Source organism: Phalaenopsis equestris, unplaced genomic scaffold (assembly GCF_001263595.1).
Source record: "Phalaenopsis equestris unplaced genomic scaffold, ASM126359v1 Scaffold000893, whole genome shotgun sequence".
Classification (NCBI taxonomy): domain Eukaryota; kingdom Viridiplantae; phylum Streptophyta; class Magnoliopsida; order Asparagales; family Orchidaceae; genus Phalaenopsis; species Phalaenopsis equestris.
Genome location: NW_018165332.1, coordinates 280,999 through 296,766, shown reverse-complemented (window position 1 = coordinate 296,766; position 15,768 = coordinate 280,999). Strand labels below are relative to the sequence as shown.

General features: G+C 35.5%; 1 protein-coding gene across 1 annotated transcript in view; it reads right to left on the bottom strand.

Moving 5' to 3' along the window:
- Positions 1–15,768, bottom strand: part of LOC110032240 (putative ubiquitin-conjugating enzyme E2 38) — a gene marked incomplete in the record, with an annotated part of 40,198 nt that overhangs the window by 23,699 nt on the left and 731 nt on the right. The window contains 3 exon segments of the mRNA XM_020735805.1: positions 2,512–2,578; positions 2,656–2,790; positions 11,071–11,205. Coding sequence (XP_020591464.1) covers positions 2,512–2,578; positions 2,656–2,790; positions 11,071–11,205 — 337 coding nt within the window.

The window sequence follows — 15,768 nt, the reverse complement described above, 5'->3', positions numbered from 1 at the left end:
TATATATATATATATGATTGTTTGTAACCCTAGGCATGGTATTTTGTACTCTTTTTTTGAGTTAAAAGAAAATCGTCGCTCTGCTCTCGAGGACGTAAGCATCTTTGTTGAATCTCATTAAATCTTTCTGTGCTTTTTCTAGATTTTTGTTTCTTTGTCTTAAATTTCTCAACAAGCGGTATTAGAGCGAGGTTCAAGGCAAAAGAGAATTTCGGCGCAAGGACGAAGAAGATTTTGGCAAAGGAGTTCGGCTAGTTCGTCTAGGGCTTCGAACGACAACCAAGGAGCAAGGATTTCGACAGTCTCAGTGAATTCCACATAGAAGTTCCATTAGGGAAGGTCGGAGGCCAAGAGTGCAGCAGGCTTCACGCGCGACTAGGCTCTGCGAAGCAGATTCGTAGAGGAAGTTATGCGTCCAGTTGGAGTTCGTGCGACCAAGCGAATCGCAACAAAAGGGGGAAATCGCGAAGGTCTTAGGTGATGTTACTCAGAGGAAAATCATAAGAATCACAGAATTCACGAATTCAGCGAGAAGGATTCGCGACGCAAAGAGGTTCGCAACAGTTCAGACCGCCACGCAAAGCAATTCGGCAAGATTAAAGCACGACACGAGCAGACGTGCAGGTTTGGTTCGACGAATTCTGCAGTGGAGTTTGGCGCGGGCTTCTTCCGCGACAGGCAGAGTTCCGCGACAGGCTGCAGATCGTGCGACGGTTCTGCTGCGATGATCAGTTTTGTACAAAGAATTTGGGCGAGCAATTCACGAGGAATTAGCAAGAGAAATTCGCGGCACGAGATATTTTTAATGGCAATTTTTGGTGCAAAATTCGAAATGATGAAGTTTGATTGAACTGATAACTTCGGATTGTGACAAAACCAGTGTAAAGGTTTTGTTGGCAAAGCAAGGAATCTTGAAAGATTTGCGTGCAAAAAAACCAGATGTCATGGAGGATGAAGATTGTGAAGAATTGCAATAATGAGCGGCAGCAACCATACGCTTTTGTCTGACAGATAAGGTTATATATCACGTGACGAATCAAAAATCTTCATAGGAGGTATGGAAGAAATTGGAAACTCGGTTTATGACTAAATCTCTAACAAATAAATTGTATTTATAGCAAAAGTTGTATGGGCTGAAGATGCAAGAAGGTTCTGATCTGGCGCAGCATGTGAATGACTTCAATCAAATAATCATAAATTTATCATGGCTTGATGTGAGTATTGAGAACGAAGTCCGAGTAATGATTTTATTGTGTTTGTTACCTTCTTCTTATGAACATCTGGTGACTACTCTTACTTATAGGAAAGAAACTATCAAAGTTGATAAAATTACTGCAGCATTGTTGGCTCACAACCAGCGAAAGCAGAATGCAGGGGAAAGCTCTTATGGTGATAGTTTATATGTCAAGGGTAATCAGGATCGTGAAAGGGCGAAATATAATGAGGTCTCTAGAAGGCAAAATTTCAGATCAAAGTCTTAAAATAAAAAGACGATTTATTGTTACAAGTGCAAGGAAACGGGTTACATGAAGAGAGATTGTCCAAAGCTTAAAAAGCAAACTGAAGAGAAATGTGATGCATCATCAAAGTCTGTAAATGTGGTGCAGAGTGACAATTCCGATTGCAGTGATGGAGATATGCTTTCAGTTTCATCAACTCAGTTCATGGATGCATAGATTATTGATTCAAGATGCTTTTATCACATAACACCTAACAGGGAGTAATTTACTTCATACAGGTTAACTAATTCTGACTCAGTCTATTAAGGTGATGATAGATGCTGCAATATTGTTGATATTAGTGAAGTCAGAATCAAGATGTATAATGGCATTGTTAGAACATTATGTAATGGGCATGATGATAGAATGGGCATGCTGATATGTCGGGGATGATGAAACTACTTTATCTTGATCAAGCCTAGCCCCATCATCCCAACCATTCCCCAAGAATTAAGTTCAAACCTAAACGTTAAATTTGACCCAAAAGTCAACATAAGCAATGTCCTTAATCAAAAGTGAAGTTAGATTCACACATTAACTGACCTCAACTTAAGTCTAGAAACATATTTGTAATTTTCAAAGACTTCTCACATCCTACAGAAGCTTTATATAGTGGTTTATTCAATCACAGCTTCTTTAAAAAGCACACACACCAAGATTAAAATGACTGGAGCAATAGCAGTAATAATTTTTTAAATGGACATTTTTAGCTGTGAAACTTCATCTTTAAAATAAAGAAGCAGCTGAGCGGTCAACAAAAAACTCTAAAAATAGCTCAAACCATCTAAAAATTACTGAAGCAAATAGAAAATGTCAAAAAATACAGAAGATTCAAGCAACAATAGTAGACGCCGAGTAATTGTCAAATCCTTGAGAAATAGCCAGTCATAAAGCTAAAAACTCATATTTCATATGAGAAACATACATGTAACAAACAAAATTCATTACTGTTCTGTAAAGACTTGAAATTGTTTAAGCCAAAGCCATCAATATAGTAAATTCACAAACTCACCAGGTAAATCTTTTTCCAGAACCTTCCATTCATGTTGAATCCTCTTAACCCAATTCTTTCCTGGCTGCTATAAATAACAGCTCAAAAAAAATAGAACGAATTTGAAGAATAAAAATGTTAAACTTCTGTGAAGCCCAAATATACCTCCTTTATTGCAGGAGTCATTTTAAGGATCTCGGGTTTGTTGAAGTGATGATCTGAACTATCCCGAACAGTATCAAATTGCTTGAAAGCTTGGCATTTGACATCAGTGTCATCGTCAATAATTAGTATTGGCTTCTGTTAATGCCGTTACCAGCCTTATTAGAGGAGAGAATGAGTATGACAAGAGAGCTACTTGCAGGAAATGAAAAAAAAAAAAAAACTCAACACAAAAAGATGCATAATTATGACAATTCATAGCATTCCGTAACTATCAAGTATTGTAATTATAAAAGAGCTTTTCATCTTTAGCTTATATTGGTTGGGTAAAACCAAGCCATTAGATTAGGCGCCTTGTTCATATTCCCCCAAATTTAAGCTTACCCGGAGCTCTCTTTCCGCTAATTTGGAAAAGCCATGACACAAATGTTTATAACTTAGTGCTAATTCTTGTGTTCTAAAGCATAGTAGAATATGCTGATATCCTAGTAGACTTATTAAGTAATTCAATTTTATGGTTGACAATCTTCTTACTTTCCTAAACTCCTTATAAAAAGAGCTAACGAATATAAAGCAGAACACCCATTTAAAATTTAAGCCCTCTCTCGCTGCCCTCATATTAGGTGCACTCCATGGGTGAAACGTTCATCTAACATCCTCCGAATGATGGATCAAGAGACTCTTGTCAAAGTTCCATTCAAAATTTCAGGGCTTCTTCTCTCCTCATGTCAAAGAAAACGCAATGATATTGTTCTCTCTCAGCCTACATGTCCAAACTCTTAAATACATTATAGAGACCACAATTAACACTGCTACAATTATTCTAGTTCCCAAAAAAGAAAAACAATGATAACAGAACTAATCACAGAAAAGGCATTTCCTCAAAATGTTGCAGACATTCTCCCTGTAAATATTATTGTGTTCATATTTGAAGACAATGCAGCTGGGCATGCAAACGAAACACCACGGACGGTCATAAATGTTATAAGATTGGAAATCAAATAAGTCCCAAATTTCATTTTGTAATTTGTGACAGTGTTCAAGCCTTTAATTCAAAAATTTCCCACAGAGCAGCCGTTTAGTGTATCTTGGTTAGAGACATTTAAACCAAAGTCCAAAAAGTACAACTCTATGAAAGTTGCGTTGAGCATTCTATTCAATTCGAAGAAGAGATTAAGAGACGAGACATTTACTATGGGATATTTTTCAATAACTTTAATTTTATGAAATATAGCCTCAAGAAGCTCAATGATTCCATTACCATCTTAGCATAAGCTTGAGAAAGAAAAAGAATGCAACTTAACTATTGGAGAGAGAATGGGTTCAATACAAGATTTTCATCCTATAGCAGATACTTTGATATTGGAGTTAACCCAAACAATGGCAAAACAATAATATTATTGTGGATATTCAAATAACCAATTACAATCAATCAACTAAAATAGGAAATAACCAAACATAAAACATAAATCCCAACTAGGGCAGAGGTTTAAGGTGGTGATGTTGCGGTTGAGGAGAGGGACTACATGGCATGGTAGGGGGTGGATGGTAGAGGGGGCAGATGGTAGAGGGGGCTCAAAAGGAGTAGGCTGACTGGCAGATGGTTGGTAGCAGGTAAGTATAGAGGATGGTTGAGAAAGAGGTGGTCGCAGGGGGAGTAGGGGTTGGAGGCCGGTCGACGACTGGACATCGACTTGGCAGCTATGACAGGGTTGGTAGCAGGTAAGTATGGAGGATGGTTGAGAAAGAGGTGGTCGCAGGGGGAGGAGGGGTTGGAGGTCGGTCGACGACTGGACATCGACTTGGCAGCTATGACGGAGGCAATGGAGAGGCGGCAACAAGCTAGCGGCTATGAGGGAGGTAGGGAAACTGCGGCAACTAGCTGGCGGCTATGGAGAAGGAGAGGAAGGGGGTAGCAACAAGCTCACAGCTAGATGGTGGAGGCACAAAGCTAGGTGGAGGTTGGATGAAGGAATCATGGAGCAAGTTGGGGATAGATAGACACCACCTTAAGACCAGTTACAGTCGAAATACCTCTCCTTCGAATACAGTTCTAGAATGAGAAAACTGGATGTCGACAACCATCCTAACAGAAAATGAAATCAAATATGTCCAAACACACAATCAAACAGCATAAATAGACCAAGGGTAAAGAGGAGTGGGCCCCAGTTCAAATAGAAGGAAATCCCATGTTTGGAAGGACCGGTCGGTCCCTCCCTTGTCTAGACCGAACTGTTCTAGGGCTGACGCATGCTCCTGTCGCGTCTAATGTGAACGACGCACTGTGTCATACTTGAAAGAGTTGCATAATGGTATACATATCATCATAGGTATGTTATAGATCTAAGTCAAATGCCCTTAAGCATGTTGTAGGCATCTATATGCAGATAATGAGGTATATAATTAGCTCATTAACTTTTGCAGCCATATTGAAATGAGAGCCTTTAATAACCCAAGATTCCATTTACTTGCTCTTAAAATATTCATGAAATTAAGTCTCACGACTAATCCTGAAATTAGGTCATTTCATTCTTGCTCTCCACCTCAATAAATTGATATTATTCAAATAAAGACCATTGTGAACATTATAATCGCCTACGATAACCTATACTCCCTCAAACTACAAAATATCATGTATTTCCTCTTATTCATTAATTGAAATGACATTTTAGATAAAATTTTACTTCCAATTCATAACTTCTTGCTACAACATAGATTATTTCACTATTCTATCATGACAACATGATTACCCAAGTTTTGATTTCTAACAATGCTCCCAATGCTAGGAAATTAAAGAGGCTTCCACCAAAAGCTGTTCAGTTTTGTGATGCTCAAAGATTTCATATTTTAAAGCTACTCAATGGACATTCCTCGGATAGATATTTTTGCTTGGTCTCCTACCTCTTAATTTTTCATCTTCATTTTAAATGCAGGAGAATTTAAAAAAAAAAATGCAATACTAACCTTGATTTTAGCTCACTTATTTAGCAGGTACAGTTGGCACACATTGGGGTCGCTTTACATGTCCTTAGTCAAGCTAATTTTGACTTGAGATATCCCCCATTTTGCCCCAAGAATTGGTTTGATTAAAACCATGATCAAATTAATTTGGACCCATTATTTTCAGCCAACAACTGGCCATCCTAAGGCTCTAGGTTGGCCCCATTTGATTAGCCTCTCTTCACTCGAACCAACTTCCTTCCCGGGTAGCTTCTTCAAAGAGCCAAGTTCAACAAAAAATTACCTTCTTGATGTCTTTTGAAACCTTTCCAATGACTCCGCAAATTAGAAGATGTCGTCTTATTGCCAAATTTCCAACAATTTTATTGGTTTGGCATCATGTTCCCATATCTCCATCTATTTGGCCATTATGATAGCTTGACAAACCAAAGTTGTCAACTTAATGCCCTTCTTTTCGTCATCAAGAAACGCATTCTCAACCTATTTCAGAAGTCACTGAAATTATGTCTTGTCTCCCTTATCACTGAAATTATCATCTGATGATCCGATTAGAAGAATAGATGCTTTAGATTTGACTTATGTAAAGAAAGTTAGAGGTGGATCATAATAGTCTTGGGCACGTTGTATCTAAAATGATCTTAATTTATTAAAATTAAATGAAAATATGACACTCAATGGGACACAATGGACAAAAAGGATTCATATAGCCGACCCCGCTTAGTGGGATAAAGGCTTGTTATTGTTGATGTTGTTGTTGTCGACATCCCTTGTCATAGTCAATATCCAACACTTCATCTCACTATGCTCTATCGAGGACTTCATCTTCTCGATGCTTGAACACAACTTCCTCCTTGGTAGCCTACCAATGAATTTGCCCTGGCAACCTGTTGACAACTTCATCTCGGACTGCATTCATTCAACGCTTCACTAAGTCCCACCTCCTCCATATTGGTGGAGTTGCTTGTCAATGCTGACACCAAGTTAGCCTCCTTGGTACTTCACTAAATTCATTCTCAGCTTTGCCAAAATCACTCTTGACAGGTGTCAAATGGAGTTCTCAACACAATGTCGAACATGTGAAAAAAAGAAAAACCAAAAGAAAAAAAATGATCAATAAATAAAAGATTGGCTCAACTAAAGACTACACTCATAGAGCAAAAACCCATAGAAAAAAGGAAAAGGAAGGCGCTACGGTTGTCGAAAGACCAACTAGGCCGGAGCAACTTAGGGTTCATTCGGGGCGGCGGTGCAGCACCACACCACAGTTTTGTTTGTTTGGGTAAACTGCGTTTTGACAGCTTTTTCAAAGATCTTCCGCTAAAATCTGCATTTTTTCACCGGTTCTGGCTATGTGCAGTGGCAGCTTTCTATTTGTTGTCTAAGGGTCTGTTTGGGGCAGCTGCAGCTTATCCAGCTTCTGCCGATAAGCAGCTGATCCTGAATAATCTGCTGATGGGCAGCTGATTCGAATAAGTTGGCTGACTGTTTGGTTTGTGCGTTTGGAAAACAATTTATTCTGGATAAATGACCACTCTGCCCCTGTACTAGATAAGTTGTTTGGTTTTTGCGTTTTGTAAACAGCAGATTTGCAGTTTTTTTTTTTTGATAAAATGTCATTCAGACATTATTAATTTTAATTTTCCAAAAATTATTTTTAAATTATGTGTAACATAAATTGTAATCAATAATCTATATTTTATACTAATTTTAAAATCTATAACTTCAATAACCAAGTTTAGAAACATTTAAAGCTATCCACAAAGATATATGAATTTGAACAGAAGTTTTCAAAATTCTATTCAAATATTTCGTCAGCTACTCTCAACTACATGCTCGCAACATAAATCAACTGAAGCCGTTTAGAATAAAACATCCAATATTACAGCCAAATCGACTTATTTTTATTATTCAATTATAATATGAAGTCGTTTGGATTAAAACATCCAATATTACAGCAAATCGACTTATAATTATTATTATTTAATTTTTTAAAAGTAAGAAGTTATGAAGATTAACTTAGCAAAACATAATTAAAATAATATCTATATTTTGTTTTAGTTTTGACAAGGAATAAAAATTTAGGATCTTTAAATAAAATTTTCAGCGAAGGAGAGCAACGTGTCACGGACAAATAGTCCCACATCGGCTAGATGTAGAGCCGAAAAGCAGTATTTAAGTCCTGGGCTGCCCACCAGGAAGGAGGAGAAGGACGAACGTTACCTTCCTCGCTGGTTTTCGGGTAGGATCGGACGAAGGTTACCTTCCTTGCTGGACAGAAGAAGGAGAGGGACGAAGGTTACCTTCCTCGCCTGGAGGAGAGCGACAGAGGATGTGTCGGAGGGGGGAGACTGGCTTTAGGCGACGGAGAGCAACGAACGGCTTCGAATGGCTTTCAACGTAGCGAAGGAGAGCAACGGCTTCGAATGGCTTTCACCGCAGCGAAGGAGAGCGAAGGTTCGGGGCGAAGGCTAGGTTTTGTCGTGCCAACGAAAGAAACCGCGAATCGCGGGTATAACTGAATGAAAACGCGTAATAGAAAAAAGTAAACGCAGTTTTCAAATAATTTGTCCAGACGTGCGAAACAAACAGATAGGCGGCGTTTTCAAAACGCCGCCGCACTTTTAAGCTGCCCCAAACGGGCCCTAGGTGGCCCATATGTAATAGCCACCACAACTTTTTGAAAATCAGATTATTTTTCAGCAGTTTCATAGCTACTTTTTAATAAACTACAGCTGCCCCAAACAGAGCCTTAATAGAGATACAAAGCCAAAACAAAGGCAAGTTGAAAAATAGGTAGAATGGTAGAGGAGGCAGTAGAGCCCCTTATCATTGTTCAAGCAAAAGAAACGAGAGAAAAAACATCATGTAACAAAATATTGCTTTAGAGATGTTGGACCGAGACAGCCCAAAAAAAAAAAAGAAGAAAGAACCACCAGAACTTGCCACTGAAGTAAAGAAGCTGCCAAGAAGAAAACCATCTAGAAAACTCACATTGAACTCTACATTTAATGGTAGAAATAATTGTGAAAAAAATATAAAATTCTCCACTCAAATCTCGTCATTTCATTCTTTACAAATGAAATAAACAAAGCCACAAATAGTGATTAGATGACAATATTTAGATTTGTTGGTCTTCAGGATGTGTCATTTATAAAAGAGAGGGCATAATGAAGAGTAAGTCGTAAAAAAAAATATAGTAACCGGCAAGCAAGTAGTAAAGATGTTACAACTGAAAACACATTAAAAAGAGAGATGCCTAGCATATTTGGCCTCAAGATGATAGAATCACAAGTAGGATTAATATATATCTCCCAAAATCTGAGAATATCGGCAGTTTTAAGGCCTCCCACGAAGCATAACCAAATAGAGACAAAACTTGGCATAATTCCTGTGACAAATGAGATGATGTCGTTCCATAATAAAAATTGAGCTATAGAATCCAGGTAAGATTTCTTTGTAGGAAGTAGAATTGCCTTTCCATAAGATTAAATCGTTGTCAAATGTATAGAGAGAGATTCCAAGAATATACTTGAAAATATTAGCATCCTTAAGGGGAGCAAGGTCTAACAAATGGTTATTAATAATTATTTTTATGGACGAGATGGTTGATGCATGGAAGATGAGATTATGTGCTCAAACATATTGACCAGTGACTTCCCATTAAGCCAAGGGTCCTAAAAAAGGTTAATGAGCAACCATTAGAAAAGTTGTAGGACATAAATGTTTTATTAAATAACAAACTTTGTATAACTAATTCCAAAAAGGGGAAGCATTGGTTCAAATCATTGCCCCCATGCGATTTTGACATTCGCCTTGAAACCCACCTGCAATCAAATCATGCTATAACAATGCCAGCAACTAGCATGTTTTAGTGAAAAGCACCTGCCACCTTTTATCAACGAGAGTGAGACTATGATGTTTTTCCTCCCTTATTCCACTGTAAGACACCCAATTGCCCAAAAGGAAAAGATTATTACTAGTCACTTTGGGATATTATAGATGTCATACTTCATACAACTCGAGGCTACTTCCTATCGCTAACTTATGCCATTCTAAAAATTTAGGGTTTAGGGTTTAGGCACTTGAGGCAACCTCTTAAGGTTTCGAGGTTCCCAAGTGCAAACTTCAAGCTCTAGGGACTTTTTTATTTTATTTGTATGTTTGCACACTTCATAAAGCATCAATCTGTACCTTTTCATGTATTTACACAAACTTTTACAATGAATTTCATGCAAAATATATTTTAATGTTCTCATATTTTTATGCACTTTTTTTTCTTTTTTTTTTCATAACTAGCATTCTTGCTTTTCTCATCGTCTTTTTGTCATGATATTTTTTATTAGTAAAAATGTTTAGATAAATTTCGATAAAGCTTTTGCTTCATTCCTATGAAAGAAGAACCCAAACATGACAAAAAGACGAGCATGCACAAGACATTATGACCAAAAACAAGAAAGATAGATATTAGTGATGTTCAAATTACCTAAACCATGGTAGAATGTTTTTACAGCTCGTATTATTTGCAAGCAATAGCTCAAAACCTCCTCCAATTGTACTTGTAATTGTAAGGTGTTTACATGCAAGGTAGAGGAATGAAGGCTAAGGCATACAAGAGAGCAAGTAGTTGTGGTGAAAGAATAATTGGTTGAAGGACAAATGAGAGAGGAAGTGATAGAAAATGCAAGGGGGGAAGAAATATGCCATGATGAGTGGGAAGATAAAATGCATAAAGGGAGAAAGGGTTCTTTTAGTTTATTGTAATTAGCAATGATTTTTTTTATCTTTGGCTTATATAAATCGTAATAAACCAAGTCCTAAGGTCACATATGCTATTTCATGATCTCTCAATGTAGGATTAACCAAGAATGCCTTCTTTTATTTTTCTAAGTTGAGAAAGCCAGACAATGAATATCTATAAGTGGATGACAATTCTTGTTTTTTAAAGTATAATGAAACTATCAATTTTCCCTTAGAATTATTAAGTTATTTATATATTTAAGTTTTACAGCTTCATTGTTGGCATTCCAAGCTCATCATCCAACAACCTATAAATGGTTGCTTCCATTTGAGGTGGTTGGTCCATAAAATTAAATAGATCACCACAAATGACGTGTTAATCATTCCAAAAAATTCAATGTCATAGTCATATTCTTATACTAATCATCATCATAATAATTATAGTACATTCAAATGCACCAAAACCATAATCATCGTCATCATCATATTCATACCAAAATTAGTCTTCAAAAAAGTCATAATATAATGGGTCTAAAACGGATCCCTTGCTTGTATCAAGCATGTAAAGTTTTGTACTTGAACTCCAAAATGAAATAAAAAAGAAGCCCTACATAAAAAGTATAAATGACTGTAAAATATAAAATAACAAATAATAAATAAATATTAAGCATGAACTTAAAGCCATTTTCAATTCACGAAAGGTGTGGGCATTTATCATACCTTGATTACATTTTTACTAACATTCATAGTCTTCACAGTTTGCCTTTTTATTCTGCTAGAAAGAAATTCTCCAATTACTAAAACTTCATCTTGATCATCGTCGTCATCTATTTCAATAACATCATGAGGAACAATCTACAATGAAACAAGTTGAGAGTAGGTAACCTTATAGAAAATAAAAAGAAATTACAACCAAAACAAACCAAGTAAATAAGCGTAAGAATAAGAAATATCCAGATAAAAAGGGCAAACAAAGAGAGGGTGTCACTCACAGCACCTAGGATTCAAAACCCAGTTCAGGTCCAAACAAAAAATATACCTAGTAAAGCAAATGATTTAATAATATATTTACACAAATTAAATAAAAAATAAAGTGAACAAGGATAGGAGATTTGTTCAACACTGTGAATTAACTAATACTAAGAGTGTACAAGTGATTTAACCACAAAGTTTTTAAAACCCCCGCCGCACTTATAAGCTGCCCCAAACGGGCCCTAACTTTTCAGAAAAAAAAATGTAATAGCCACCACGACTTTTTGAAAATCAGATTATTTTTTAGCAGTTTCATAGCTACTTTTTAATAAACTACAGTTGCCCCAAACAGAGCCTTAATAGAGATACAAAGCCAAAACAAAGGCAAGTTGAAAAATAGGTAGAATGGTAGAGGAGGCAGTAGAGCCCCTTATCATTGTTCAAGCAAAAGAAACGAGAGAAAAAACATCATGTAACAAAATATTGCTTTAGAGATGTTGGACCGAGACAGCCCAAAAAAAAAAAAGAAGAAAGAACCACCAGAACTTGCCACTGAAGTAAAGAAGCTGCCAAGAAGAAAACCATCTAGAAAACTCACATTGAACTCTACATTTAATGGTAGAAATAATTGTGAAAAAAATATAAAATTCTCCACTCAAATCTAGTCATTTCATTCTTTACAAATGAAATAAACAAAGCCACAAATAGTGATTAGATGACAATATTTAGATTTGTTGGTCTTCAGGATGTGTCATTTATAAAAGAGAGGGCATAATGAAGAGTAAGTCGTAAAAAAAAATATAGTAACCGGCAAGCAAGTAGTAAAGATGTTACAACTGAAAACACATTAAAAAGGGAGATGCCTAGCATATTTGGCCTCTAGATGATAGAATCACAAGTAGGAATAATATATATCTCCCAAAATCTAGAATATCGGCAGTTTTATGGCCTCCCACGAAGCATAACCAAATAGAGACAAAACTTGGCATAATTCCTGTGACAAATGAGATGATGTCGTTCCATAATAAAAATTGAGCTATAGAATCCAGGTAAGATTTCTTTGTAGGAAGTAGAATTGCCTTTCCATAAGATTAAATCGTTGTCAAATGTATAGAGAGAGATTCCAAGAATATACTTGAAAATATTAGCATCCTTAAGGGGAGCAAGGTCTAACAAATGGTTATTAATAATTATTTTTATGGACGAGATGGTTGATGCATGGAAGATGAGATTATGTGCTCAAACATATTGACCAGTGACTTCCCATTAAGCCAAGGGTCCTAAAAAAGGTTAATGAGCAACCATTAGAAAAGTTGTAGGACATAAATGTTTTATTAAATAACAAACTTTGTATAACTAATTCCAAAAAGGGGAAGCATTGGTTCAAATCATTGCCCCCATGCGATTTTGACATTCGCCTTGAAACCCACCTGCAATCAAATCATGCTATAACAATGCCAGCAACTAGCATGTTTTAGTGAAAAGCACCTGCCACCTTTTATCAACGAGAGTGAGACTATGATGTTTTTCCTCCCTTATTCCACTGTAAGACACCCAATTGCCCAAAAGGAAAAGATTATTACTAGTCACTTTGGGATATTATAGATGTCATACTTCATACAACTCGAGGCTACTTCCTATCGCTAACTTATGCCATTCTAAAAATTTAGGGTTTAGGGTTTAGGCACTTGAGGCAACCTCTTAAGGTTTCGAGGTTCCCAAGTGCAAACTTCAAGCTCTAGGGACTTTTTTATTTTATTTGTATGTTTGCACACATCATAAAGCATCAATCTGTATCTTTTCATGTATTTACACAAACTTTTACAATGAATTTCATGCAAAACATATTTTAATGTTCTCATATTTTTATGCACTTTTTTTTCTTTTTTTTTTCATAACTAGCATTCTTGCTTTTCTCATCGTCTTTTTGTCATGATATTTTTTATTAGTAAAAATGTTTAGATAAATTTCGATAAAGCTTTTGCTTCATTCCTATGAAAGAAGAACCCAAACATGACAAAAAGACGAGCATGCACAAGACATTATGACCAAAAACAAGAAAGATAGATATTAGTGATGTTCAAATTACCTAAACCATGGTAGAATGTTTTTACAGCTCGTATTATTTGCAAGCAATAGCTCAAAACCTCCTCCAATTGTACTTGTAATTGTAAGGTGTTTACATGCAAGGTAGAGGAATGAAGGCTAAGGCATACAAGAGAGCAAGTAGTTGTGGTGAAAGAATAATTGGTTGAAGGACAAATGAGAGAGGAAGTGATAGAAAATGCAAGGGGGGAAGAAATATGCCATGATGAGTGGGAAGATAAAATGCATAAAGGGAGAAAGGGTTCTTTTAGTTTATTGTAATTAGCAATGATTTTTTTTATCTTTGGCTTATATAAATCGTAATAAACCAAGTCCTAAGGTCACATATGCTATTTCATGATCTCTCAATGTAGGATTAACCAAGAATGCCTTCTTTTATTTTTCTAAGTTGAGAAAGCCAGACAATGAATATCTATAAGTGGATGACAATTCTTGTTTTTTAAAGTATAATGAAACTATCAATTTTCCCTTAGAATTATTAAGTTATTTATATATTTAAGTTTTACAGCTTCATTGTTGGCATTCCAAGCTCATCATCCAACAACCTATAAATGGTTGCTTCCATTTGAGGTGGTTGGTCCATAAAATTAAATAGATCACCACAAATGACGTGTTAATCATTCCAAAAAATTCAATGTCATAGTCATATTCTTATACTAATCATCATCATAATAATTATAGTACATTCAAATGCACCAAAACCATAATCATCGTCATCATCATATTCATACCAAAATTAGTCTTCAAAAAAGTCATAATATAATGGGTCTAAAACGGATCCCTTGCTTGTATCAAGCATGTAAAGTTTTGTACTTGAACTCCAAAATGAAATAAAAAAGAAGCCCTACATAAAAAGTATAAATGACTGTAAAATATAAAATAACAAATAATAAATAAATATTAAGCATGAACTTAAAGCCATTTTCAATTCACGAAAGGTGTGGGCATTTATCATACCTTGATTACATTTTTACTAACATTCATAGTCTTCACAGTTTGCCTTTTTATTCTGCTAGAAAGAAATTCTCCAATTACTAAAACTTCATCTTGATCATCGTCGTCATCTATTTCAATAACATCATGAGGAACAATCTGCAATGAAACAAGTTGAGAGTAGGTAACCTTATAGAAAATAAAAAGAAATTACAACCAAAACAAACCAAGTAAATAAGCGTAAGAATAAGAAATATCCAGATAAAAAGGGCAAACAAAGAGAGGGTGTCACTCACAGCACCTAGGATTCAAAACCCAGTTCAGGTCCAAACAAAAAATATACCTAGTAAAGCAAATGATTTAATAATATATTTACACAAATTAAATAAAAAATAAAGTGAACAAGGATAGGAGATTTGTTCAACACTGTGAATTAACTAATACTAAGAGTGTACAAGTGATTTAACCACAAACACTTGTAGCCAATTAATCTAACCCTACAAGTGACACTACAAACAATAATGTAGATAATGATTAAGTATATAAGTGATTGTTTACTTTAAAGCTCAACATAGGCAAAATACTTAATCAAAAGCAGAACTTATTACAAGTAAGCCACTAAAAAGCAAAGTAATATTTTTTTCTGAACTAAATACAGATTATGGTAATGCAAACATATTACTAGAAGTGAGAGCATGTTGTTTAAGCGCAAGTAAATAAGTTTACGTTATACGAATGCATAATATCAAGTGTAACTTGAATCTCCAAATTAATTTTCTAGCAAAATTAACTAAGAAAGTATATAAACAACAAGATGCAAAAAATAAACTAGGTTTGTTACATGCTAGAAAATTTCATGGCAACCAATGTTGAATTTTACATATTAGCTTTGCATGAAGATCTTACATACACGTAGAAATAAAAAGAGAAACGTATGACATATATATCAATTTTTTTAGGTGGAAAATTTATACAAAAACAAGAAGCCTTTATCCAGCAAAGTTGGGCCAGCTATATGAATCTTTTTCACCATTGTCATATTGAGTGTCATATTTTCATTTAATTTTAATAAATTAAGATCATTTTTATACAACATGCCCAAATCTTTTTAGGCCTACATCTATCTTTCTTAACATAAGTCGAATCCAAATCATTTACTTTCCTAACTGGATCATCAAATGGCCGACGTTTAATCTCACCAAACCATCTAAGATGACTCTCTCTAATCATGTCTACCACTGAAGCTACACTAAGTCTTTCACGAATATATTTTGTTTTGCACTGCCTCTGTTAAAACTACTCATCCACCTAATCATTCTCATCTCTGCAAAACTTAACTTAGTTTTACGTTTTTTTTTTTTTTAGATGCCAACATTCTGCAGAATAAAACCAACAGGGCTCACCACC